Below are 26,708 nucleotides of genomic sequence, written 5' to 3' on the forward strand. Positions count from 1 at the left end.
ACAAACACACACAGAGAGACACACACACACAGGGAGAAAAAAAAGACTTGTGTTGTGATCACGTGTCAACATCAACATCCAAACATGACGTCATTAAATCTCGCGCCTCTGTCTCTGGTAAACCGGTTCTGAATGTTCGGAATGTGCCCGACACTTGATCCGCCTCGCAGCCACGCCCCCCAGCCCCTCCCCCGCACACAAAACAAACATCCACACATGGAAATGAAGCTGCTGGCGCGAGGGGCGGGGTCAGCGTGCGTTGGGAGGAGATGAAGAGAGGGGGCGTGGCCAGGGCAGCTATAAAAGAGTGCAGTGTGCGTGTGTGTTTGTTTGACAGAGTCCACCGTGATGCCGCGGTTGCCATGGTTACTGGCCTCTCAGAATGACGTCATGTCGGAGCGTCATTGCGAGCGGACGTCGTTCTCCTTCTACTGCGCGGTGAGGGAGGGGCTTCCCGTGTGGCTGCTGGAGGACATGCGTGCCATGGAAGTGTTCTGCTGGGAGGACGGGCGCCCGCGAGCGTTCCTGCCATCGGAGGCGCTGTTGTACGCGCTGGTGCACGATCACCAAGACTATGCGCGTTACCTGCTCGACAGGTACTCACTGAGCGCGCTCACAGCGCCGCGCTGCAGCTTCTGCTGCGGCCACCGCAGCGGAACACCGCACCTGAACGTGGCGGTGCGTTACGACCGCGTGTCCATCCTCGGCGCGATGGTGGAGACGCTGAAGGACGTCGCCACAGCGACCGAGCGACAGCAGCTGCTGGAAAGCTGCGGCAGCTGCGCGCACGTTTCTGACGAGGGAAAGACGGCGGTGCGGCTGGCGCTGGAGCTGTCGCGCGCAGACTGTCTGCTACTGCTGCTGGTTCACGGGGCGCGGCCCGACGGACTCGACGCCGCGCTGCAGACGCTCGTCTCCAGCGGCGCGGCGCAGCGACGCCGCGCCCGCCGCTGCCTCGACTTGCTGCTGCTGTTTCTGCCCTATCCTCAGCCGCCGCGCTGCGTGCGCGAGGAGCCGCAGCGCTGGCAAAGCCTGCTGGGAAACCGAGTGTTCAGTTGGCTGTGTGGTCTGGCTCCGCCCCCCCTCCTGCTGCAGGCGCTCAGGTGTCTGGTCCGGTCTGGCCCAGACCAGATTAGCACACTGCCCAACTTCCTGCAGCCTCACAGCTGGCAGTAACATATGTCGCCATGGGAACAACAACAACAACAACAACAACAACAACAACTCAGGACTGCTGTGATACAGTGAATCAGTGAATACAACGCAGACTCCGGCCAATCAGACAGCTTCATACAGAGAATCACTGATTATGTCATTGTTTAGCCCTGAACACAGTCCGGTCCGGTCCGGTCCGGTGGTGAACACAGTCCGGTCCGGTCCGGTCCGGTGGTGAACACAGTCCGAGGGAGGAACGTTCCACCTGCTGAAGCTACATCACGCTAAACACACAGATGCTAAAGGTTAAAGGTGAAAGTCATGTGACTGACTGATGATACTGACCTCACTTTAAAGTGAATGGAACTGTGGGCGTGTCAGAATACAAGGCCACCTCCCACCATCTGATGTCATGATTGTATTTATTCATGTGCAGTTTATTGACTTTACTTCATCAGAGTAAAGATCCATCGCCCTGATCATATTGATCATCATTGACAGATCAATGAATGTGATCAGTTTTACAAACCATCATTGAACCATCACTTTATTGATCTGTTTATTTATTGGAGCCAGTGATGTCAGAGATTGTGGGAGGAGCTACCACAGGAAACGAAGCATCAATGTCGTCGCTGTTGCTTGTTTTTATTTTCAAACCTGAACAAAATGATTGTGATTAATAAACGATCAATAATGTTTTAAAATGTTTAATAATTTAATGAATGACATCACACACGAGTACAAGCAAGATGACATCAGACAGTCATTGTTTCCATGGTGACGACGTGGGAGAGGATGAGGTCTATCCGATGAACTGCTGTAAATCCACTACCAGTCCACCAGAGTCCAATTCAGTCCCTCTCAGTTCACTTCAGTCCCCCTCAGTCCAGAATGTTCCACTTTTTACATCAAGTAGTTAGAACCAGTAGTTAAAAGTCCAGTTAGAACCAGTTAGAGTAGGCTTTAGTCCAGTCTGAGTCTGAGACCGCTTTACAACCTCTTCAGAATAAAGTGCTTCATATTAAGTCAAAAGAATGATGTCAGAGGTCAGATGAGCTCCCATTCATCATCAACGTCATCCCTGCTGGGGGCGGGGCCTGAGGGAGCAGGTTCACAGAAAGACTGTGGGAGGATCTTTGTCAGTCGGCGAGACAAACCCCCGGCCCGAGTCACCGCCCATAACTCGTCCTCTGGAGTTACTGGAGAGAGAGAGAGAGAGGTCGCACACAGTCTAATCAGGATAACTTGAGCCTGGTATAACCCTAAAAGTAAACCCTAAAGTACTTCTCAAATAGTGGGGCGGGCAGCCATGAGACCCAGGGCAGGACAACTCATACAGTGGTTTATAAAGATGATCGGGTTCTCAATAGTATTTCAAATTGGGGGCATTACAGAATATAATAGAGAACCACTGGTTTAAACCCAGGGTTAGGGTTAGTGTCAAGTCAGTATAAACCCAGTCTCACCAGTTAACCAGTTGACGTTCCCAGGAATCTTCTTCCAGTAATCTCCTGCAGGGTTTCGTTCAGAAACTCCGTACCGTCGAGCTAAATCTCCGTTTACACAACGAACCCAAACAGTGTGAGAACTGAGGACGAGCTGTCTCACTGCTAACCCTGCAGAGAGACAAACAGCTGATACAGACAGACAGACGGGTGATACAAATACACAGGTGTTACAGTCAGATAGATAGGTGGTACCTGGCACCAGCTCCCACGCTGTCCCTACCGGCATCTCATGGCTCAGACCGGTTCTGACGAACACGGATCCTCGGTTGTCCAGTGCCCAGAGCAGATGGTCATTAGGACTCGTCTGGATACTGACCAGCTGAACTCCCACCGGCTGCAGAGACATGATACTGTCATCCATTATCTACCGCTTTATCCTGCACCAGAGGGTCGCGGGGGTGCTGTGCCAATCTCAGCTGACACAGGGTGATTGGCGGGGTCACACCGTGGACAGTTCACCAGTCCATCACAGGGACACAAATAGAGACACACTCACACCTACGGTCAATTTAGAGTGATCAATTATTATTCTAATCCCCATATTGCATGTTTTTGGACTGTGGGAGGAAGCCGGAGAACCCGGAGAAAACCCGCACACTCGCAGGGAGAACATGTGACCTCCATGCAGATGGCCCTTGTTCCAACCGGGGCTCGAACCCGGGTCTTCTTGCTGCAAAGGCAAGATGGCTAACCACTGTGTTGGACCAATCGCAACGGTTCATCTAAAAGGGGAGATGTATCTCAAGGAACTGCCAAGTGGTTTATACCCGGTTCAGGTGGTTGATACCTGTTCAGGTGGTTCTATGTGGATCCAGGCTGGCAGCATCATGCTCGGGTTCAGCGGTTGTGTTCCGACCCTGAAGTAAACAACCCCTCGGCTGTCGATGGCCCAGATGTTCTGACTGCCGCAGCTCAGAGTGACCAGACGGACAGAACCTGGAGAGAGAGAGAGAGAGAGTGAGTGTGTGTGTGAGAGAGACAGAGAGAGCGAGAGTGTGTGTGTGAGAGAGAGAGAGAGAGAGAGAGAGAGAGAGAGAGAGTGTGTGTAGAGAGAGTGTGAGAGAGAGAGAGTGTGAGAGAGAGCGAGTGTGTGTGTGTGTGTGTGTGAGAGACAGAGAGAGAGAGGTGTGTGTGTGTGAGAGAGACAGAGAGAGAGGAGTGTGAGAGAGAGACAGAGAGGTGTGTGTGTGTGTGAGAGACAGAGAGAGAGGCGAGAGAGAGAGAGAACGGTGAGTGTGTGTGTGGAGAGAGACAGAGTGTAGAGAGAGAAGAGACAGTGAGTGTGTGTGTGAGAACGAGAGTGTGTGTGTGAAGACGGGGGTGTGAGAGGAGAGAGAGAGAGAGAGAGTGTGAGAAGCTGAGAGTGTGTGTGTGAGAGACAGAGAGAGCTGAGGCGAGAGAGAGAGAGAGACAGTGAGTGTGTGTGTGAGAGGCAGAGAAGAGGAGTGTGAGAGAGACAGAGAGAGAGAGACAGAGAGAGAGAGAGGAGACAGTGTGTGTGTGTGAGAGAGACAGAGAGAGCTGAGATGTGTGTGGAGAGAGACAGAGAAGGCGAGAGTGTGTGTGTGAGAGAGAGACAGAGAGAGCGAGCGAGAGAGAGAGAGAGTGAGGTGTGTGTGAGAGAGAGACAGAGCGAGGTGTGTGTGTGAGAGAGAGACAGAGAGAAGCGAGAGAGAGAGAGAGAGAGACGAGTGTGTGTGTGAGAGAGAACAGAGAGAGGAGGTGTGTGTGAGAGAGACAGAGAGGCGAGAGTGAGACAGAGAGAGAGTGTGTGTGTGTGAAGAGGAGAGAAGGAGTGTGTGTGAGAGAGAGACAGAGAGAGAGTGTGTGAGAGAGAGACAGAGAGAGCGAGCGAGAGAGTGTGTGTGTGTGAGAGAGAGACAGAGAGAGCGAGAGATTCTTATTTAAGAATCTTAAATCAATAAGATTCTTAAATAAGAGGAGAAGGAGAAAAGAAGGAAAGCACATAGAGACAGACAGTCATGTGATGTGTGATAGTGAGAAGGGCAGAGGAACTAAAAACAGACCTGACCTTTCAGTCAGGTTACACTGACACACACACACACACACACACACACACAGTGTCGACCGACCAACAACCTGTTACAACCCTGTTTCATAACTGACAATTGACAGGAAAACACAGCTGTGTGTGGGTCTGTGTGTGTGTGTGTGTGTGTGTGTGTGTGTGTGTGTGTGTGTGTGTGTGTGTGGGTCTGTGTGTGTGTCTGTGTGTGTGTGTGTGTGGGTCTGTGTGTGTGTGTGTGTGTGTGTGTGTGTGTGTGTGTGTGTGTGTGTGTGGGTCTGTGTGTGTCTGTGTGTGTGTGTGGGTCTGTGTGTGTGTGTGTGTGTGTGTGTGTGTGTGTGTGTGTACTTCTTATACACAGTCATTCACATGTTAATAACTATAAACATGTGATGAGGACTTGGTTACATACCAAGCTGACTCAGGTCCAGGTGTGTCCAGTTGAGTCCTGTAGGACAGGACGGAGACAGTGGGCGGATACTAACTCGTCCATAAGTGTCCAGACCCCAAAGAGCATCACGACAGGCAGACAGGTGAGTGAACTCCACCTGAGGACAGACACAGACACACACTGAGGATAGACACAGACACACACTTAGGACGGACACAGACACACACTTACATCTGGCAGCAGGGGGATGGATGTGGGGCGGAGCTCTCCGTCCTGATCCCAAACACAGAACAGGTCCTTCCTGCTCTGAGCCAACCACAGGAATGTACCTGAGACAAAGGTGAGCATCAGAAGCAATTTAACTTGATTGTGTTCCATTTACATCGGATGTTGTAACCCTAACCCAGAAGTAGGAAAACCCTGTGGATGTTATTATTATTATTATTGTTAGCCAGTGGGGAACCTTCAGGGACTTCTACGCCTTCAGAGAAAGCTAAATAATATGAGTATTAAATACTATATATATGCATACTATATCTACATTTATATGTATATATGCATTTAAAAAAATCTATAGTATTTAATGTAATACAATACATTTAATAAATGTTCTCTCATCTAGGTTCTAAAGTTAAGTTTACTGTCAGGTTCCCATCAGCAATGAAAGGGTTACTGTCCTGAAACATGTTACATTACATTACATTACATGTCATTTAGCAGACGCTTTTATCCAAAGGTAGAGTCGGAAGAGATGTGTTTTTAGTCGGCGGCGTAAGATGTGGAGGCGTCCGTGTTGTAAGGTAGGTCTATGTTGTAAGGTAGGTCCATGTTGTAAGGTAGGTCTGTGTTGTAAGGTAGGTCCATGTAGGTAGGTCCATGTTGTAAGGTGGTGTTGTAAGGTAGGTCTGTGTTGTAAGGTGTGTCTATGTTGTAAGGTAGGTCTGTGTTGTAAGGTAGGTCCATGTCCATTGTAGGTAGGTCCATGTGTAAGGTAGCCCTATGTTGTGTGGGTAGGTCCATGTTGTAAGGTAGGTCTGTGTTGTAAGGTAGGTCCGTGTTGTAAAGGTAGGTCTGTGTAAGGTAGGTCCGTGTTGTAAGGTAGGTCTGTGTTGTAAGGTAGATCCATGTTGTGGTCTATGTTGTGGCAGAGGTCCGTGTTGTAGGTAGGTTGTTGTAAGGTAGGTCTATGTTAGGTCCAGGTTGTCATGTTGTAAGGTAGGTCAATGTTGTAAGGTAGGTCCGTGTAAGGTAGGTCCATGTTAAGGTAGGTCCATGTTGTAAGGTAGGTCCAGGTTGTCTATGTTGTAAGGTAGGTTTATGTTGTAAGGTAGGTCCATGTTGTAAGGTAGGTCCTGTTGTAAGGTAGGTCCATGTGTAATAAGGTAGGTCCAGGTTGTCATAGGCAGGTCAATGATGTAAGGTAGGTTTGTAGGTCTGTTGTAAGGTAGGTTTGTGTAAGGTAGCCCCATGTTGTAAGGTAGGTCCATGTTGTGGTAGGTCCAGGTTGTCTATGTTGGTAGGTTCATGTTGGCAGGGGTCCATTAAGGTAGGTCTAGGTTGTCTATGTTGTAAGGTAGGTCCATGTTGTAAGGTAGGTCTAGGTTGTATGTTGTGTAGCCCTATGTTGTAAGGTAGGTCTATGTTGTAAGGTATGTCCATGTAAGGTAGGTCTGTGTTGTAAGGTAGGTCTGTGTTGTCAGGTCTATGTAGGTGTTGTAAGGTAGCCCTATGTTGTAAGGTAAGGTCCTGTTGTAAGGTAGGTCCATGTTGTAAGGTAGGTCTGTGTTGTAAGGTAGGTCAGTAGGTCTGTGTGTTGTAAGGTAGGTCTGTGTTGTTAGATCCATGTTGTAAGGTAGGTCTATAGGTAGGTCGGTTGTAAGGTAGGTCCAGGTTGTCTATGTTGTAGGTAGGTTTATGTTGTAGGCAGGTCCATGTTGTAAGGTAGGTCTAGGTTGTCTATGTTGTAGGTAGGTGTCTATGGTAAATGTTGTAAGGTAGGTCCATGTTGTAAGGTAGGTCTAGGTTGTCTATGTTGTAGGCAGGTCCATGTTGTAAGGTAGGTCCAGGTTGTCTATGTTTTAATGTAGCCCATGTTGTGTAGGTCCGTGTTGTAAGGTAGGTCAGGTTGTATGTTGTAAGGTAGGTCAATGATGTAAGGTAGGTAGGTAGGTCTGTGTTGTAAGGTAGGTTTGTGTTGTAAGGTAGGTCCATGGTTGTCCAGGCAGGTCCAGTGTATATGTTGTAAGGTAGGTCTATGTTTTAATGTAGCCCTATGTTGAAGGTAGGTAAGGTAGGTCCAGGTTGTCTATGCTTTGTGTTGTAAGGTAGGTTGTGTGGGGTAGGTCCATGTTGTAAGGTAGGTCCATGTTGTAAGGTAGGTCCATGTTGTAAGGTAGGTCCAGGTTGTCTATGTTGTAAGGTAGGTTTTATGTTGTAAGGTAGGTCCATGTTGTAAGGTAGGCTAGGTTGTCTAGGTAGGTGTATGTTGTAAGGTAGGTCTGTTGTAAGGTAGGGTTTGTAAGGTAGGCTATGTGTGGTAGGCAGGTCTATGTTGTAAGGTAGGTCCAGGTTGTCTATGTTATAAGGTAGGTCAATGTTGTAAGGTAGGTCCATGTTGTAAGGCAGGTCTAGGTTGTCTATGTTGTGGGCAGGTCCATGTTGTAAGGTAGGTCTAGGTTGTCTATGTTGTAAGGTAGGTCCATGTTGTAAGGTAGGTCCAGGTTGTCTATGTTTTAATGTAGCCCCATGTTGTAAGGTAGGTCCTGTTGTAAGGTATATGTTGTAAGGTAGGTCCAGGTTGTCTATGTTGTAAGGTAGGTCAATGATGTAAGGTAGGTCCGTGTTGTAAGGTAGGTCTGTGTTGTGGCAGGTCCAGGTTGTCTATGTTGTAAGGTAGTCTATGTTTTAATGTAGCCCTATGTTGTAGGTAGGTCCAGGTTGTCTATGTTGTAAGGTAGGTCTATGTTGTAAGGTAGGTCCATGTTTTAAGGTAGGTCCAGGTTGTCTATGTTGTAAGGTAGGTCTATGTTTTAAGGTAGCCCTATGTTGTAAGGTAGGTCTATGTTTTAATGTAGCCCTATGTTGTAAGGTAGGTCCAGGTTGTCTATGTTGTAAGGTAGGTCCAGGTTGTCAACTGTTGACTGAGAATGTGTGCAAGGATCCCCTCGCGGGTCCTCTCCAGGGTCGCCAGTGGACAGTGCCGTGTGTTGAAAGTGAGGGCCGACACGCACTTCGTTGTATCTTACAAAACACAATCTTACAGTATTTGTATTACCAGCTTGTGCATTTGAAATTGTATTGTAGTTTGAGGATGCTCATGTGTGTCTGGTTAGTTGTGCGCCGTGATTTCATAGCGCTGTCCATGGTGATGAAATGAGCCTCGGTGTCACGGTATGTTTCTTTTATTTCAACTATGTCGCCATAATGGTCACCAGTTTTATGAAGTTAATGTTGAGAATGTTATTGATGTTCTGGTCTATTTGTTTACATCCTTGTCATCGTTCATTAAAGAATCACACTTGTTTAACGCTTTCAATTCATCGAACTGTTGGCTGAGGTGAAGGCCCAGCTGTAGTGCTCACGGTTCACCACTGTTGTGATCTCAGGTCTGTACACACACACAACATCATAAAGCAGAGAAACACAACAATCACACAATGAGCAAACACTATGGGGCAGTGGAGAGACAAAACCTTTAACAGAAGAAGACATCTCTGATAAAACCAGAACCAGAACCAGACTCAAAGATGTGCAGCATCTGCCTCGACCAGTCGGGGTGAGAGCAAAAACACAAACATCCTAACGTTACAGTTCTGTGTGAACAACTGATTTACCGTGAAATCAATCCCACACACGTTCAAAGTATGTGAGGTGGCTTCCAGTTTGGAATTCTGCGTCCAACTACAAATGAGATGTATGACAGAGGGGCGGAGTCACCACTCTACCTTACCTTCTGTGTGAGGAACAGGTGAGGACGTGATGAAGCTCCATCTAGTAGCTGAGACGGTTCCTCTGGGAACCACATTCTGCCAGAACGTTCCTAAAATAACCAAACAACCAGATATCAGACACTGATCTACTCTACTGGACTCTTCTGACTTTACTGACTCTGCTAACATCTCCTAGTCCCTGGTGCTGTGTACTGGACTATGTGGTGGACTCTAATGGACTCCACTGGACTGACCCACAAGGCTGCCACGGGCCAAGTGCAGTTGATTCCGGCCTGATGCGACCCAGATCCCGCTGGTGTTGGCGCTGATAAGACTTGGCTGACACTGAGAGTACTGAGAGAGAAAGGCCACCACCCGCTCCACTGGCGCCCTGGTTACCGTGGCAACACTCTGCGTGGCCTGCAGCAGCGTCTGGAAAAAACTTCCCTGATCAAAGACCACGTAGTCTGAAATACTGACCTGAGGAGGCGGGGTCAGAGACAAAGACAGGGTCAGAGACAGAGGCAGGGTCAGAGATAGAGGCGGGGTCAGAGACAGTGAGGAAGTGTTTGTGTACCTGCCACCAGTGCTCGTCATCTCCCTGTGGTCTACAACAAGTGATCCCCATCCTGAACCACAGAGCACCACTGGAGTCCAGAGCCCACGCCGTCCCTCCATCTCCCAGGGCAACGCACATGATGTCCAGACCCTGAGCCTCACTGATACACACACACATACACACACACACACACACACACACACACACACACACACAGAAACACACACACACAGAGACACACGGCAAAAGTACTAGGACTGTAGGAGAGTAGTACTGCAGTAGTACTGTGGTAGTACCGTAGTAGTACTGTGGTAGTACCGTAGTAGTACTAAGTAGTACTGTGGTAGTACCTGATGGTGTCGGACCTCCAGGACTCGCCCTCGCTGCAGTAGCTGCTAAGTCCTTCTCTGTAGAACAAGGCCTTGTGTTCGCTCAGAGCCCAGACCACACCCCCTCGCACACACACCTGACTGAACACACAAGGTGAGTCCACCTTCACTGAGCGAGCACAGGGGCGGTCTACGCTGAGACCTGAGGGACAGAGACAACTGTCACCATGGCAACAGATCCTTCAGGAGAAGAGTTTGAAGATTTACCAACTAGAATAAGATCCATCAGGACTAACAGGACTAAGATCCATCAGGACTAAGATCCAACAGGACTAAGATCCATCAGGACTAACAGAACTAAGATCCAACAGGACTAAGAGCCATCAGGACTAACAGAACTAAGATCCATCAGGACTAAGATCCAACAGGACTAAGATCCATCAGGAATCAGATCCAATAGGACTAAGATCCATCAGTCCACACCTGTCTGCAGGTAGAGGTCCCCGTTGGTCCTGATGATCCAGGCAGAGTGGTCACTCAGAGCGATGAAAGCCGTTTGCTCCACAGCTTTGTACCAGTGACGTTTTCCTTTGACTGACACTTTAGCACAAGCAGACGCCGTCATGGTCTTCTGCTCCACCTTCCATAACAAGTTACCTAGTGGAGTTGGTAACAGTTAGCAGCTAATACTACATGCACACCTGTACATGTCCTCAAAAGGTTTCAAAATAATAACAAAACAAGCAGCTGTTTTCCACAGGTAGGCAATAAGATGTCAGCAGCTTACCTGATGGTGATACCGCCACCTGGTGGACATTGTCTTCAAAACGCTGCCAGTTGAGTCCACTTTCTGGCAGAGTACTGCAGAACAGTCCTCCTTTAAAGTCCAGACACCACACGTACCTGAAACATACAGGTCACCTGCGATAAAAACACATCACATGATCAGAGTCCTGCTTCAAACCACGCTTACAGGAAGCTCACCTGTCCGTCACCTGCAGGCTCAGGACCCCACACCCTGGACCAGAGTATCCCATCCAGCTTTCTGCCAACTACAACAATAAAACAATGTTAAATCATGTGTGAGAACCTGGTCCAGGTTGTATTTGCCTAATCTGGTCCAAGATGTCTCACCTGTTCCGACTTGTGTCTCTCTCGGTCTGGAGTGTCCACATATGTCTGTATTTCTCTGGTCTCTGTATGACTGGATAGACATGTGAGGACATCTCCTTTGCTGCCCCCTGGGGGCAGAGTGTGACAGTAGATGTCTCCGTCTTCATCACTGGACACACTGGGTCCTCTGTCCAGAGTGGACACAGTAGAGTAAAACATCTGGTCAGCCAGGCCAGCAGGTGGCCCCGAGTTATCCACCTGTGGACAAAGATGGGGCCATTCTATATTTAGAACATCATGAGGTCAGAGGTCACAGGACTCGTTAAAAAGGACTGGAGACCAGTTCAATAGTGTCTGAGGACTAGTTAAAGAGGCATGAAGACAGTAAACACATAACTAGTTACAACATTCTGGCTAACATGGCTAGTTATATTAGTTTCAGAGGTCACATAACTAGTTCTAACTAGGTCTAGGTCTGAGGAGTTAGGAGACGTGAGGAGGTCTGAGGAAATGTGAGATGCGAGGAGGTCTGAGGAGACTTAAGGAGATATGAGGAGGTCTAAGGAAATGTGAGGAGATAGGAGACGTGAGGAGGTGTGAGGAGGTGGCCTGATTATTTGAATACTACCTTCATCATGACACAGTAACAAATACAACTGAGTGCACCTCCTCCTGTCCGAACAGAGGGCTCAGATATTCCTCCTCCTGCTCCTCCACTGGCTGCTGTCTCTGTCCATCATTGTCCTCAGTCGTGTGCATGTAGGAGAAGGTGCAGTCCAGCAGCACGTCCACGTCTGGAGTCTGAGGAACACCCTCAGGGTTTCCTGTCCTCAGGGATGGTGGAGGGTTGCTGGAGCTACACAGGAAACATGATGGTGTGACAGAATCAGACAAGAACGAGACACATGATCTACTGTGCTTCATACACACCACAAGTCCAGCTCCGGTCCGTCTTCTATGCCTTGTCCTGTTTCCTGGGAGTCCTGCTTCTGAAGGTCCAGCCACATGAGGGCCACTCGGTCACTCAGAGGACTGCCACTTCCTGCGTCACTGCAGCTGCTGTCCTGGACCACCAGTGTGTCTGAACAGCTGCTGTCTAAGGACAACAGGGACGACATGAGACAGTCAAAGTCTGTCTGTCCTCAGTCTTTCAGTCTGTCCTCAGTCTGTCCATTCTGACCTTGCCGTCTTTTCGTCTTCTTCTTCTTCACTTTTATGGCTTTCACCACCAGCTCCTGCTGCATCTCCTCCTGGCCAAGGGGAGCACTGTAGCATTTGGAGCTAAGGTGACAGGATGTGGTCTCAGGGCTGTTTCCATGGAGACCATCCCAGGAAGGGGTGGAGCTACTGTGGCTATGGGAGCTGCTGGTAAGCAAATGTGGCTGCATCACCTGGACAACACAAGATAACCAGTTAGTAAGATAAACAGTTACTTAGTCAACCAGTTGGTATGTTAACCAACTGATAAGTTATCCAGTTAGTAAGTTTCCTAGTCAGTAAGTTAAGCACTGTAAATGACCCAGTCAACCAATCTGTAAGTTAAACAGTTGGTAAATGAACCAGTTAACCAGCTGTCAGTCACCTCCTCCCTCTCCACTTGCTCTCCATGCTCCTTCTTTCCAAGCCCCTCCCTCAATGTAGCTCCTCCCTCCTGCCTCCCCCCGCCCTCTACAATGATGGCCATGGTTCTGATTGGCTGAGCTGTTTCCACTGATCCAGTTGGTGGAAGGAGAGTGGGTGTGGCCAAAGGTGAGGACAGACGGTTGGACAGCTCTGACACTGAAAGAAATCAGATTAGAATTAGAAGAGAATCAGATTACAATCCAAATGTAATCGGATTACAACCTGAAAGTTAACAGATTGAAGCCAGTCAGACAACCAAAGGTATGCAGATTACAATCAGATTACAATCAGATTAAAATCTCACAGGTGATAAGATAAATTCTTCCATAGACTTCATTTTTGACCTACAGGTCTGACTTCCTACTTCCGACTTGTTTTTGTGCAGCATTTCCTGTATTTGTTTCCTTCACTAATCTGTAAACACACGTATAACTGTTGTGAATGAATGAATGAATAACAGCTGATTTTCATCACGTCTCTGTTCGTGGACAACAAGAGACGCAGATGACACGATGCTGCAGTAAACATAACCAACCATACACTGACTGTACTCATGTCACGTGACCTGGGTCACAGTCACATGATGTGACTGCTGCTGCGTCACAACGACAAACAGGAAGTTCCTCTCGTCTACTTCCCAGTTACATAAAGTGAAATCATGAATACACTTTAACCCTGGGATCAAAGCTACACTGGCCTGATGTTAGCATAAGGCTAACACCATTAGCATGACTCACAGTTGGAAGAGAGTCCTTCAGGACTGTTGGACAGACGGATGATGTCTCTGTCTCCTTTGAGGATGAAGATCTCATTGTCACAACAGGACACTGACACAATGTCTCCACTGCTCTCCAACGCTCCAACAATCACCTGAACAAAGAGATCAAACACGCCGACATCATTCACACGTTCACAAACAGCACCAGTGCGAGTGCTGCTGCTGCAGTACCTCGTTCACACAGTCCAGCACATACACGCTGTACTCGTTCCAGCTCACGATCCATCCGTCTCTATGGAAACAGCTGAGCAGACCCAGCTGTCGGTCTGACGGACGGTACGCTCCCATTGGTCCACAGCGAGGAAACAGCTCAAAGTGAGGGACCTAGAAGACAGACAGACACGTGTGAGACAGATGTGTGACAGATGGTGTCATACTACTGAAGAACAGTGTGTGAGTGTGTGTTTACCCGCGTGTTGAACAGCGCCCTCAGGAGGCGTGTCTCCTCCACCTGTCCTCTGATGTCACACCTCCACAGTCTAAGCCCAGGTCGAGCAGCAAACACCTGAACGTCACTTTGTTTACACAGTGCCGGCAGGAAGCTAGCACCGAACCTGCCGCTACTGCAACACAGAGTACTGCAAGTACTGTATGTGTAGTTTGTTTACATACATGTTTAAATACATGTGTAGCTTGTTTACATACATGTTTACATACATGTGTAGCTTGTTTACATGCATGTTTACATACATGTGTAGTTTGTTTATAAACATGTGTAGCTTGTTTACATACATGTGTAGTTTGTTTACATGCATGTGTAGCTTGTTTACATACATGTGTAGCTTACATGTTTACATACATGTGTAGTTTGTTTACATACTGTGCATGTGTAGTCTGTTTACATACATGTGTAGTTTGTTTACATACATGTGTAGTTTGTTTACATACATGTTTACATACATGTAGTTTGTTTACATGTGTAGTTTGTTTACATACATGTAGTTTGTTTATACATGTGTAGCTTGTTTACATACATGTGTAGTTTGTTTACATACATGTGTAGCTTGTTTACATACATGTGTAGTTTGTTTACATACATGTGTAGTTTGTTTACATACATGTGTAGTCTGTTTACATACATGTGTAGCTTGTTTACATACATGTGTAGTTTGTTTACATACATGTGTAGTTTGTTTACATACATGTGTAGCTTGTTTACATACATGTGTAGCTTGTTTACATACATGTTTACATACATGTTAACATACATGTGTAGTTTGTTTACAAACATGTGTAGCTTGTTTACATACATGTGTAGTCTGTTTACATACATGTGTAGTTTGTTTACATACATGTGTAGTCTGTTTACATACATGTGTAGTCTGTTTGTGTTTTACATACATGTTTACATACATGTGTAGTTTGTTTACATGCATGTGTAGCTTGTTTATACATGTGTAGCTTGTTTACATACATGTTTACATACATGTGTAGTTTGTTTACATACATGTGTAGCTTGTTTATACATGTGTAGTTTGTTTACATACATGTGTAGCTTGTTTACATACATGTGTAGCTTGTTTACATACATGTTTACATACATGTTAACATACATGTGTAGTTTGTTTACAAACATGTGTAGCTTGTTTACATACATGTGTAGTCTGTTTACATACATGTGTAGTTTGTTTACCTCTTGCGTGCTCTGGTTCCCAGTTGATCCACCGTGTGCGTCTGCATGCAGTAAAACAAAGACCTGTGTTGTGTTGACACGAGCAGAACCTGGTGACTATAGTCCAACTGAACCACAGCTGTGGACTCGTCCAGTAAGACCACAGGGTTACACACGCCCTGCACACACACACACACACACACAAACGTCATGTTTACGTTCATTTTTTTAGATAAATATAATATGACATCATCACCTGATCCAGGTCCAGAGACGAGAAGACGACTCGTCCTTTGTCATCTCCAGAGAAAAGCTTCATCCCGTTGCTGCTCCACGCCAACGACGTCACCAGACCTTTGTGCACACCAGCGACATCGAAACGCCTCAACTGCAGACAGACAGGGTCAGACAGACAGGTTCAGACAGACAGACAGACAGGTTACAGACAGACATATGTCCCACCTGTTTGTTGCGCCCAGGAAGTGGAGAAACCAGCTGAAAGACCGCAACCCGACCTGAAGCTGTTCCCACGGCAACCAGGTCATCAAAGCAGCTAAGAAGCTTCACTGCCGTGATCGCATCACACTTCCCCTGCAACAACCACACACACACACACACACACTTAAGATGGTGATATCATCATTGTGGACGCAACCATAAACACCACAGAAGAAGAAGCTGCAGGAGGAGAAGAAGGAGAAGCTGCTGACCTCCACGCTGTACTTGTTCATGTGTGCCAGGCGGCGGCAGTAGAGGTAAAGCATCCCGATGCTGCTGCCCACTGCCACAAAGTCACTGCTGCTGTCCAGAGCCGTCAGGTAGACCACCACAGACTTGAACCCCCGCTGGACCTGAGGATGACGTCATCATCTGCATCACTTCCTGTGACACCACAGCCTGCTGACTTCACTGGTTACAATAGTTACATGTTTGTTGTGTGTATGTATGTAAATGAGCAGGTAACACTGGTAAAGCATGACATCACCAAAAGTCCAGGCCCCGGACCTGGTGTGGTTATGGTCTCTGCGGTGTACCTTTGCTGGGATGGCGTTCAGCAGGTAGTAGAGTGGACAGAACTCTCTGAGGACGGACACTGAGCTCGGCTGCATCTCCATGTCTGAAAGCTTTATTTAAAAACACATCACAATTACAGTCTACTAACATGACAGATGACAATCTACTAACATGACAGATTACGGTCTACTAACATGACAGACTATAATCTACTAACATGACAGATTACAATCTACTAACATGACAGATTACAGTCTAGTAACATGACACATGACAGATGACAATCTACTAACATGACAGATACGGTCTACTAACATGACAGATTACACCTACTAACATGACAGATTACAGTCTAGTAACATGACAGATTACAGTCTACTAACATGACAGATTATAATCTACTAACATGACAGATTACGGTCTACTAACATGACAGATTATAATCTACTAACATGACAGATTACAATCTACTAACATGACAGATTACAGTCTAGTAACATGACAGATTACAGTCTACTAACATGACAGATTCTAACATGACAGATCTACTAACATGACAAACTAACATGACAGATTACAGTCTAGTAACATGACAGATTACAGTCTACTAACATGACAGATTATAATCTACTAACATGACAGATTACAGTCTACTAACATGACAAATTATAATCTACTAACATGACAGATTCTACTTGACAGATTACAGTCTACTAACGCAGATGACAGATTACAGTCTACTAACATGACAGATCACAGTCTACTAACATGACACTACTAACATGACAGATTACAACAGAACACCTCACAGTGAGGGCGGGCCCAGTGTGCGTCAACAAAACATCATTTCAACGACGAACTGCCGAATCTCACACAACTGTCCCACGGACTGTCGGACATGTTTAACCGGGCCTGACGTCACAGGTGTCCCCGTGTGACGTTAACGCAGACTGAACCACAACACACAACAGCTTGTTAGCATGCTGCTGCTAACGCTGTGAAGCTCGTGAATCACTTACTGAAAGAGTGACGCTCCAGATGTTTGTGCAGATGTTTCTTCAATGTTTCATACTGAGGCTGCGCTGCCCTCAACAAAGTGCGCCACCTGACGGTGAGACACACGATTACAACGTCACAGAAACGTTTGTCTTTGTTTTATTTGTGCGCGCTGTGAGTGAACTGTCGCGGTTACACCAAGAAATACAAAATACGTTTATGAATGATTAACAGGAACCGGAAACTGTTGTTGTCGGTTACAAAACCTGGAATCTGGATTTTCTGGATGACCGTGTTTGAAAGACGTTAAAATATTAATAGGAACAGCGCCATTTCATATTTATGAATTGAGTGACATTTGCCTAACAATCATAACGTTGATCTCAGAACAAAGTTCTAGTGACAACACTTTAAATAGGGGATTTAATTAAACACACTATTTAATCAATTGTCAATGTTAATCAAATGTATTTGTTAACTTTCATTTTATACAGTTAATAATGTTTATTATTATTTATATTAAAATGCATACTTCAGCAATGAAACACATTTTTATGAAATGATTCAGATGAAAACATGGTGACTCCAGTCCGAGATCCACGCCGGGCTGTGTGGACCTCCGCTCCGGTTGCGGGCTAAGCTAGGCTAGTTCAAAACTGCCCCCGCTAACGGTGATCTGCTGCCGTTATACTGACGTCACCGTGCCCGTGGAGCGTCGTCTCTCCCCGTATACACACGCTTCCTCACGCACTTTTTATTCGGTCCAATCGACCACATATTCGGTCGATTTCAGCCACAGACTCGTCCTGAATCTTAAAGTAAGCTAATAGATAGCCTCGCAGCCAAAATGGCGGACAACGAGGATGACAGTGGTTCGATAAGAAAAAAAAGTCCGCCTCACGCCGTCTTCTGCTCACAGTCCGCGGGCACACAGGGCACCCAGCCCCGGGAGCGTGTGTCAGCTTCACCGTCAGGGTCCGGAGCTCAGCTGGAACATGTCTTACAGAGATGCCCGGACGAACAGAGCGTCATTGTGGGCACAGAGCTCGCCCTGGGCTCGGACCTGGTCAACACCACCATCATCTACGTGCAGCCGGACGGCAGTCTGGTGGACGGCTCTGGACTGACGAGCGAGCAGCAGCAGGCTCTGTTAGAGCAGCTCACCAAGCAAGAACTGGTCCAGGTCTCGGACCTCGAGGCCGCCCAGCTGCTCCAGCAAAGCCAGGCCAAAACAGTCCCGGTCCACAGTGCAGTCTTGGAACCGAGCCAGCTGCAGCAGGTCATCAATCAGGTGACCAAGTCCAAACAGCCACAGGTCCACATCCAGGCCTCTAAGCAAAAGCAGAGCCAGGTCCCTCAGCAGAACCTGATCCAGGTCCCTCAACTCAGTATGAAGAACCAGAACAATGCCTCCCAGCAGCTGAAAAGTGTCGCCCAGCAAGTGGCTATGCAGACCAGTGGTATGGTCCAGGTGGTCCAGAAGAAGGTGGGTCTTCAATCTAGATAAAGTACAGAACCCAGAGCAGGTGTTCGATGTGTGACCTGTGTGTGTGTGTGTGTGTGTGTGTGCGTGTGCGCGTGTCACATGTTTGTCTTCAAATAAATCAAAGTGCTTATTCTACATTTGTCAGGTCTTTGCTGAGCTCTGGATGCATTCACACTTTTCTCAATAATTAACATCCTGGTTTCCTGTCATTTCAGTTAGAACCAGTTAGGATCCAGATTCAGGTTCCCCCCAAACAAGAAGTAAAGCCTGGTGCTGCCCTCCAGCAAAATAATGTACTTGTCCACCAGCCACAGGTGAAGCTGTCCACCAACGGCAGTGTGAGCAGCGCTCAGATCATTCACCTGCAGCCTGTGGTTGGCCAGCAGGGGCAGCAGTTCTTCTTTCAGCAGAGTCCGGGGGACCCTCACATCCAACTGCTGCTCCAGAGCCCCGCTCCCGTCGTAGGATCTCTTCTACCAGTGGTTCACAAGGTGACGGGCCAGACCACAAAAATGGCCACTGCCTCTGGGCCGAGTCCCAAACCTGCTGTGTCCCTCTCCGCTGTCAAGACCCCACCCCCTCCCACAACTGTCAGCATTCCGATAATTAAAAGTCCTGCAAATGACCCGACAGCTGCCGGGAAGAGTCCACTTAAGTCCCCAAACATCAACACACCAGCACCCAGACAGATGACCACGCCTCCTCCCGCTGCACCGGCTGTGAAGGACAAAGAAAGAGACGACAAAAAAAAGGTGAAGACGAGGCAGAAGAAGGTGTTGAAGGTCCAGACCAGATCTGGGCGGGTCTCCAGACCACCAAAGTACAAAGCCAAAGATTACATGTTTATAAAGACCGAGGACCTGGCTGACAGCCATCAGTCAGACTCTGACGATTACTCCGACATGAGTGTGGAGGAGGAAGGGGAGGGCGGGAGGAAGGACGGCCATGTCCCTGGCACCTCCCCCTCCCTCACCTACAGTCACAAGTCCCGGTCCCACCGCTGCCAGACCTGTGATAAGGCCTACATCGGTCCTGGGGGCCTGAATCGGCACTACAAGCTGAACCCGAGTCATGGAGACCCGGAGACCCCCGACAACCAGCCTAGCAACGCACTTGGAGACATCAGCCAATCACAGGAGACTATAGCCACAGAGGGGAGGGACAAGACGGCTGCTGCCATGGCGACAAACAGGGTGAGAAACCATAATGAATAATGTCATGAATTCTCATTGTTAGTGTGGTGAGGGTAACTCATGGATCTGGTTGTTTAAATAGCTACTAGTTACTGACTGGTTAGTTAACTGCTGGTTAGTTATGGGCTACACTCCTGTCCGTCCTCAGGTGGACATTGGTCCAGCCTCAGCCTTCGGACTCAAGAGCTGTCATCACCGAGGTCCCGGTCGGCCTCGGGGGCGGGGGCGGGGCCGCGGTCGGCTGTTGGCACCGTCTCCTAAGGTGAGTTTAGTTCAGTGATAAATGAAAAGTGTTTTTTGTAACCATGAATTATTCACACTAAAATACTTTGATTTAGGATTATTATTATTATTATTATTATTATTATTATTAACAGTTTAAACAAGTCACTGATCCAAACGGAACTGAACCATGCTGGAAGCACTGAGTATGAACACTTAACCTGAGTCCAGGACCAAAGTACCTCACCTGGACAGGAAGTACCTCACCTCTCCAGTGTCCCAGTTTACACATGAATCGTTTTGCTCCTCTTCGTTTCAATGAGGACACAGAGACACACCAATGTGTCCTTGTGTCCTCACCCTACTTTGTGGCGAGAAGCGAGAAGAGAAGCGTTAAGAAGTTAATCCAGGTTTTTGTGACCTTTGACCTGGTGTCCTAAATGATCAGCTGTGAATAAACATTAATAATTGATCATCATAAAAACTAGAAGTGACTATTTTTGATCAAATTATGAGATTTTTGGGATGTTGATGAACTTGTGTTCCGTCATTGGTCAGCTTCCTCACATGACTGTGGGCCTGGTCAGTAGGCGGGGCCGACGCGGTCGTCCTCCAAAGCTCAGTGTGACATCAGAGCAGCAGACACAGAAGAGACGAGACAGACTGCACGAGGTAAGAGGACAAGAACCCTGAGACCAGGTCTTTAAAGGCCGTGCTAAACTGTGGACACTTTACTGTCAGGACTTTACTAATCCGTGTTAATCTGTGGACACTTTACTGTCAGGACTTTACTAATCCGTCAGATTAGATTGTGTCCATGCAGATCAGGAATGAGGACAGTTTGTTTTGTTTCAGCTGGTGGAGCAGTGTGAGGATGAGGAGCTGATGGACATTGTTCTTCCTCGTCTAACTCAAGTGTTGAGTCTGTGGGAGCTGCTGCTGGCAAAGGTACCACAGCTGTTTCCAGCACCTCAGGTTTGGTTCCAGTGAGACACACAGCACCTGTGCTGGGACCACATTTATCAAACCACACACACACACACACACACACACACACACACACAGAAGTTCTGCTTTTAAGTCCAGGTCCCCCTAAGATCCCTGACACCTCCTAGTGTGTGAAAGACTGTAAACACCATGAACAGCTGGACAATGTGAATGACATCATCAGTCATGTGACAGATCCTGACCCCCTTGTCTGTCCTCTGGCTCCAGGTGGAGCGTGGTGGTTCAGCTCGGACCCGTTTCCCAGACGTTTACCGTGAGTATGAGTCCTTGCAGGTTCATGTGAAAGAGGCCGCTCAGGATTACATCATCAACCCACAGGCTGGAGCCACGCCTCTCGAGGTCACAAATATCGAGGTGAGAACAGTTGTAGGTCATATGTAGCCCTCTAAACCACATCAGAACCAAACCTGGATTACTGTTTTGATTCAGGTGGCCAGGTCTCTGGGGATCCTGGACGAGGTTAACCGTATGAAGGTGGTTCCTGGAGCAGCTCCACCCTCGAGTTTGACCAATAAGAACGTCCGATACATGGAGGTAAGTCCTGAGGTCAGGTTCTGATCAGAGGTGACCCAGGTTCAGTCTCATTTAGTGTGAAAATGTTTTTCCCAGAATTCCAAGATGCTTCCGCCGTCAAAGAGATTCAAGATGGAGAACAGTATTCAGGTTCAGCAGAACGGGATTGAGAAGTACACAACAGGTACCAGTACTGTATTACACCTGTACTACAACACTACTACGTCTGTTCTAACTGTATTACGCCTGTACTACAACATTACTGCGTCTGTACTTCAACTGTATTACAACACTACTACGTCTGTACTAACTGTATTACGCCTGTACTACAACACTACTGAGTCTGTACTTCAACTGTATTACACCTGTACTACAACACTACTGCGTCTGTACTTCAACTGTATTACACCTGTACTACAACACTGCTGTGTCTGTACTTTACTACTACTTCCAGTACTTTTGAACTGGGTGTATTACCACTTTTTTCCAGGTGGGACGACAGAGACCTCCGCGACCTCCGCGACCTCTGTGACCTCCTCTCTGAAGACCTGCTCGGTCTCCGTGTCTCCTCTGATGATTCCAGATGGATCCAAACTGACCTTGGCCACTGACTCCGCCTCCAGGTGAGCTGACTTAGGTATAGGTGATCACGTGACATCTCATGTGATCACCTGGACATCTGACATGTTGATATGTTGCAGCTCCTGTGGCTCCACCTTGGTTGAGGCGCTGCCCCCTGAAACAACAGGAGTGAGTTCAGGAGAGGACCAAGGGGAGGGGCCTCTGTTGGCAGACCAAGTCCAGTCCCAGCATCAGGTCCTGAAGACCCCTGACATCAAAGCACAGATGAAGGAGCTGGAGGAAGTTCAGGGTAGAGGTCCTGGGTCTGGGTGTGTCCACACACCTGGTTCTACCCACACACCCGAGTCCAGTGAATCCGGCAGAGTCCAGAACCTTCAAGACTCTGAGTCCCGCTCCACAGATGCAAGTGAGTCCAAAGAGCTGCAAGAGGGACAGGAGATCTACATCCAGACAGAGGGATTGACAGTCCAACTGGCAGAACCTGGATCTGACCGTATTGTCATTGTCAATGGTCCAGATGGAACCACGATGCACATCCAGACTCCAGAGGGAATTCCCCTTGAGGCAGTCCAGGCCCTGCTCGGAATAGAATCTTCAGACGGAACCAGAGCTTCTCAATAAACTGCGAGGTGGATCTACATGGATCTGGACTGAACAGAATCCAGACAGGTCTTGACTTTGAAGTGCAGAGGGAGCCTGGTAGGAGCAGACCCAATACAGCCGTGGTCCAGACCCATGGTCCTTTGCTGCACCCCACCCCACACACACATCATCGTCATAATAATAATAACAATAAAGGTGTGGTGACCCATGACCCTTTGACCCCTGTGGGCTGCTGACATGTGATTGGTTGTTCAGTTCTGACCTTTGATTTTTTTTTTTTAAAAGAATCTGTAAATTTGTAAACTTTAGTTTGTTCATATGTAGATAAGCATGAAAACAAAGTTTAAAACTATTTTATTACTTTTTATAAATGTTATTGATCATCACATTTCATGTTCCTCCAATAAACGGATGTGAAACTCGTCACTGTCGTCATTTTCTTCAGCAAACAAAACAAATCTCTTTTTTGATGTTTATTTCACCATTCTTTATGCTAAGCTAGGCTAACAGGAGACGTGATGACGTCATAGTGGGCGGTGTCCAGTTTCCAGCAGCAGAGCCTCGAGCATGTGTCGGTTGTGGGCGGGGTTAAAGGGCTGATGCAGCCAGCAGGACAGGTAGACGGCACAAAGGTCAGCGCTGATCGTGTGAGCCACTTCCTGTAGGATGATCTGCTTCAGCTTCACTTCCTGAACAAACGACTCCCACAGGAAGTGACACGCCCCCACTGAGACGTCACATGACAAACGACATGAAGATGTTAGAGTGAGAACATGTGACCAAACCTGTGAGTCTGTTTACCTCTGAGTCACATGACCTCATCACTCCTGTTTCCCCTTGTTCTAACCCGTCAGGTGACTGTGATGACATCACTCACCAAACTCTTTAGTGTCCCACGTGTGAAACAGTGGACATTGTCTTCCTTCAGGTCCAAACTGAAATTCCTCCAGATCACGAAGACCTCGCTGTGATGTCATCAGATTCTCCATCCTTGTCACCACACCCACCTCAACAACAACAACATGTCAACAGGAAGTGATGTCAGACATGACATTCTGCAACAATGTGAAACTAACTTCATTAACGAGTGATCACAAACAAACCATCGTCACCATTTTGTCAAAAATGTGCTGGAGTTTGCAGCATTGGTCCTGCAGCTCTGCAGCGCCACCTGGGGGAGCCGATGATGACGACAGCTGACTGCTCTGAGACCTGAGACACAAATATACAACTTCACCACTAGATGTCACTGACAGCGTCTCAGTCCAGCTTCTGGATCCTCCACATGTGGATTTCTTGCCTGGAAGTCTGTGTCACGGCACCAAGCTGTGGGCTTGTCCTAACTGTCCTAACCAGCTGTCCTAACCAGCTGTCCTAACCAGCTGTCCCAGTTGACACACGGGTGGTCGGCTCCTTCTCATGCCACTGATGTTTTTAACTGACGTGTCCTTCATGGGGACAGACTTGTTGGATAATTGAAAGTAAAGAATAAAAAAGATTGATTGACTTTAGTGGATTAACTAAGTTTAACCAGGGTTATTTGACCTTTGACCTGTGCTAATGCTTCATGTGAATAATTCATAATAATTCAGGGACATTATTTGTCTCTTAGTGTGTAGACAGATGTCCAGGTGCTTTGTGGGTAATATAGGCGTCAGGTTAGGAACTCACAGTCTCAGGTTAACGACGTTGGACGCGACACTGAATCCGTCCTCATTCAGCTTGTCCCACTTCAGCATCAGGTTGTGCCAGTCGGCCATGTTGTCTCTGATCTTTCGTGCACTTCCTGTGACGGCTGAGCATTTCCTGTTGAAGGAGGTCACGTCACGTGATTCACCTGTCCACGTGTCAAAGACATGTTTCATTCATTATTCATTCATTCATTCATTCATTATCACCATTGTCTATGTTTTAGAATATTAATAATTGATTGTGTTGATTTTCTGTAACTTTCCATAAGAATTATGGGAATTTGTCAGTCATGTTAGATCCGTTTTTCATGATGAGAAAGAAAAAGATTCAGGATCAATACAATGTCTATCAGCTGTGAACAAGTGAATTTTCTTTCATTTAATCATTAATGTCAAAGTCAGGTGATGTTTTTCACCGTTAATCGCATGTTTTTCACCGTTAATCGCATGTTTTTCACCGTTAATCGCACGTTAACTCACCCTCCATGCCGACGCTCCTCACCACTTCCTGGTTCTCCACTTCCTGCTTCCGCTTCTTCGCGCGCTCTGCTCACTGACGTAACAGAAAAAAGAAAGGCTGAACCCGGAAGTGCGCGCTCCGCCGCTGATCCGTGGATCCACCGACACGAACGACGGCTGACGAGTCGCAGCTCCGTCGGGAGGTCGTCATGACGTCATCACCGGAGCTTCCCGACGAGCTGTGGCTGCACGTGTTCACTTTCCTGTCCTGGAGAGACAAACTGAGTGCTCGCGCTACCTGTTCATATTTCAGACACCTGTTGGATAAGGCCCGCCCCCTGTGGAAGGACTTTAGCGTCGTGCTGCGTCACTTCTCCAGGTACAACCATGCGTTCTGGCGCAGCCTGGCTCAGCGGCACGTGGGCAGCATATTGTTGCGTTCAGTAAAGAGGAAACACCTGAGGGCACTGTTGGCATGGTTACCTGCGCTTCACGCACTGCGATTGGACGACTGGAGAGAAGGACACGTCACCGAGCTCCAGAGGTTCCGGCACCTGCAGCATCTGTCACTCACTTCCTGTTCAGTGCCACTAAAGAACCTGGACTTCCTGTTTCCTCTGAGTCGTCAGCTGACACACCTGAGCCTGTGTAACGTTCAGTTCACCTGTGCGTCCTCGCACCTGTTGGCCACCATCGGTCAGCTGACTCGTCTCACGTCACTGGTGCTGCATCACGACGGCAGCGTGCGCGTGGCGACGCTGGGCGGCGTCCTGAGTCACCTGACCGAGCTGCGACACCTGTCCTACACCATGATCACCTACAAGACCCTGTCCCGGGACTTCTTTGGCCACGCCCACCTCGCAGGTAAGACAGCTGAGATGTTTGCAGACAGTCATGAGTGTGGCGTTGACGTGCTGTGTCATGTGTTGGACAGCAGGGGGCGCTCTGCAGCTCACTGACCTTCAGCTGCTCGACTACGACGCCGCGCTGACACCTGAGGTCCTGCAGCCTTTGTCCCGCCTCCGCAGTCTGTCCGTCTTCCACCTGTACTCTGTCCCCGGACCCGTGTGTCACATGACCACATGGATGACATCACTGCCACAGCTGCACAGCCTCAGTGTGTACGGTGCGTTTCACATGACCTCATAAGGCCCGCCTCCTCCCATAAGTTCATTTGAAGATGTAGTGAATCACCCTCTCACCGTCATGTGATCCTGCTCCATGTTTTCTTCTTCTACTCCTTCATCATCTTCATCATCTTCTCCTCCTCCTCTGTCAGCAGAGCAGTGATGTCATCATGTCATGTGACTGTCTGTCCACCAGGGGGACATCCTCTGGCGTCGTACGCAGACCTGCTGCCGTCCTCCCTCAGGAGTCTGACCCTAAACGTGGATCTGCAGCACGAAGACCTGCAGGTGGTTTCACAGAGAGCTCCTCACCTGGAACACCTGCACCTGGAGCCCTGGAGCTCCTCCTCCACACTCATCGCACTCCTCCCACATCTGTTCCCTCACCTGAGAACTTTACGCATCAGGTGAGTCTCTGACAGTAGGCGGAGCTTCACTTATTTAAAGGTACATGGCCACTGATGGTTAGTTATCTCCACTGATGTTACTGACGGTTAGTTTTCTTCACTGATGGTTAGTTATTGGTTAGTGACCGGTTGTTTGTTGCAGACATCACTCCGTCTCAGACGTGGACTTCCTGGCCCTGCAGCGGCTGCAGCATCTAAACAAGCTTGAGGTTCTGGATTCGTTTCACAGACCGGACCCAAGCGATCCGAGCTGGGTCGTGTACGAGCCAAGTCCTCGTCTACAGGAACTCGTCTGTGGTCTGCAGAAACTGACCAACCAGAGAGTTCAGGTGGTGACCAGCTCACACCGAGACCCTCTCACCTGTGTGTGTGTGTGAAGGAATC

The 26,708-nt window shown here is 48.0% G+C and overlaps 5 protein-coding genes and 3 long non-coding RNA genes across 10 annotated transcripts in view; 6 read left to right on the forward strand and 2 right to left on the reverse strand.

The window, feature by feature from the left end:
• The first annotated feature begins 303 nt into the window (after positions 1-303).
• ankrd9 (ankyrin repeat domain 9) lies at positions 304-1,859 on the forward strand. Its single transcript, XM_044048142.1, has one exon. The coding sequence runs from the start codon at positions 349-351 to the stop codon at positions 1,174-1,176; it is 828 nt and encodes a 275-aa protein (XP_043904077.1). The 5' UTR covers positions 304-348; the 3' UTR covers positions 1,177-1,859.
• Positions 1,847-23,535, reverse strand: tecpr2 (tectonin beta-propeller repeat containing 2). Of its 2 annotated transcripts, none has more exons than XM_044048126.1 (27): positions 23,518-23,535; positions 16,058-16,147; positions 15,734-15,874; positions 15,486-15,614; positions 15,280-15,411; positions 15,045-15,202; positions 13,821-13,974; positions 13,583-13,735; positions 13,371-13,503; positions 12,593-12,789; positions 12,191-12,401; positions 11,941-12,106; positions 11,677-11,866; positions 11,032-11,268; positions 10,882-10,949; positions 10,685-10,800; positions 10,381-10,554; positions 9,919-10,099; positions 9,587-9,728; positions 9,264-9,489; positions 9,030-9,119; positions 5,312-5,409; positions 5,102-5,237; positions 3,451-3,599; positions 2,856-2,997; positions 2,622-2,771; positions 1,847-2,354 (listed from the first exon to the last, which is right to left on the reverse strand). In XM_044048126.1, exons 2-27 carry the CDS (start codon positions 16,136-16,138, stop codon positions 2,203-2,205), a joined length of 3,906 nt encoding a protein of 1,301 aa, XP_043904061.1. In that variant the 5' UTR covers positions 16,139-16,147; positions 23,518-23,535; the 3' UTR covers positions 1,847-2,202. The 2 variants fall into 2 exon arrangements, with proteins under 2 accessions (XP_043904061.1, XP_043904060.1); XM_044048125.1 differs by lacking the exon at positions 23,518-23,535 and adding an exon at positions 17,057-17,455.
• On the forward strand, positions 5,881-7,382 carry LOC122783378. Its single transcript, XR_006362039.1, has 4 exons — positions 5,881-5,916; positions 6,627-6,671; positions 7,075-7,114; positions 7,366-7,382. It is a non-coding gene; the product is annotated as an uncharacterized LOC122783378 (long non-coding RNA).
• On the forward strand, positions 6,693-6,976 carry LOC122783383. Its single transcript, XR_006362045.1, has 3 exons — positions 6,693-6,711; positions 6,837-6,872; positions 6,961-6,976. It is a non-coding gene; the product is annotated as an uncharacterized LOC122783383 (long non-coding RNA).
• Positions 7,488-7,944, forward strand: LOC122783379. Its single transcript, XR_006362040.1, has 3 exons — positions 7,488-7,536; positions 7,746-7,835; positions 7,912-7,944. It is a non-coding gene; the product is annotated as an uncharacterized LOC122783379 (long non-coding RNA).
• Positions 17,585-23,064, forward strand: znf839 (zinc finger protein 839). The gene is made up of 10 exons (XM_044048128.1): positions 17,585-18,519; positions 18,735-19,712; positions 19,861-19,974; positions 20,493-20,606; positions 20,790-20,882; positions 21,150-21,296; positions 21,372-21,476; positions 21,552-21,639; positions 21,946-22,078; positions 22,157-23,064. The coding sequence occupies exons 1-10, from the start codon at positions 17,881-17,883 to the stop codon at positions 22,656-22,658; spliced, it is 2,913 nt and encodes a 970-aa protein (XP_043904063.1). The 5' UTR covers positions 17,585-17,880; the 3' UTR covers positions 22,659-23,064.
• Positions 23,165-24,818, reverse strand: LOC122783095 (cyclin-dependent kinase 2 interacting protein). Its single transcript, XM_044047743.1, has 5 exons — positions 24,812-24,818; positions 24,312-24,477; positions 23,744-23,852; positions 23,518-23,647; positions 23,165-23,367 (listed from the first exon to the last, which is right to left on the reverse strand). The coding sequence occupies exons 1-5, from the start codon at positions 24,816-24,818 to the stop codon at positions 23,165-23,167; spliced, it is 615 nt and encodes a 204-aa protein (XP_043903678.1).
• A 73-nt stretch (positions 24,819-24,891) lies between these two features.
• Positions 24,892-26,708, forward strand: part of im:7136021 — a 2,172-nt gene continuing 355 nt past the window's right edge. Inside the window, exons 1-4 of one of the 2 annotated variants that reach the window (XM_044048139.1) lie at positions 24,892-25,654; positions 25,725-25,916; positions 26,114-26,324; positions 26,467-26,708. The exon at positions 26,467-26,708 is cut by the window's right edge and continues 355 nt beyond it. In XM_044048139.1, the coding sequence (XP_043904074.1) occupies positions 25,000-25,654; positions 25,725-25,916; positions 26,114-26,324; positions 26,467-26,701 (1,293 nt within the window). In that variant the 5' untranslated portion in view covers positions 24,892-24,999 and the 3' untranslated portion in view covers positions 26,702-26,708. The remainder of the gene's footprint in view (positions 25,655-25,724; positions 25,917-26,113; positions 26,325-26,466) is intronic. The other variant, XM_044048140.1, reaches the window with a different exon arrangement.

The sequence above is a fragment of the Solea senegalensis genome, linkage group LG16, assembly GCF_019176455.1.
Source record: "Solea senegalensis isolate Sse05_10M linkage group LG16, IFAPA_SoseM_1, whole genome shotgun sequence".
Classification (NCBI taxonomy): domain Eukaryota; kingdom Metazoa; phylum Chordata; class Actinopteri; order Pleuronectiformes; family Soleidae; genus Solea; species Solea senegalensis.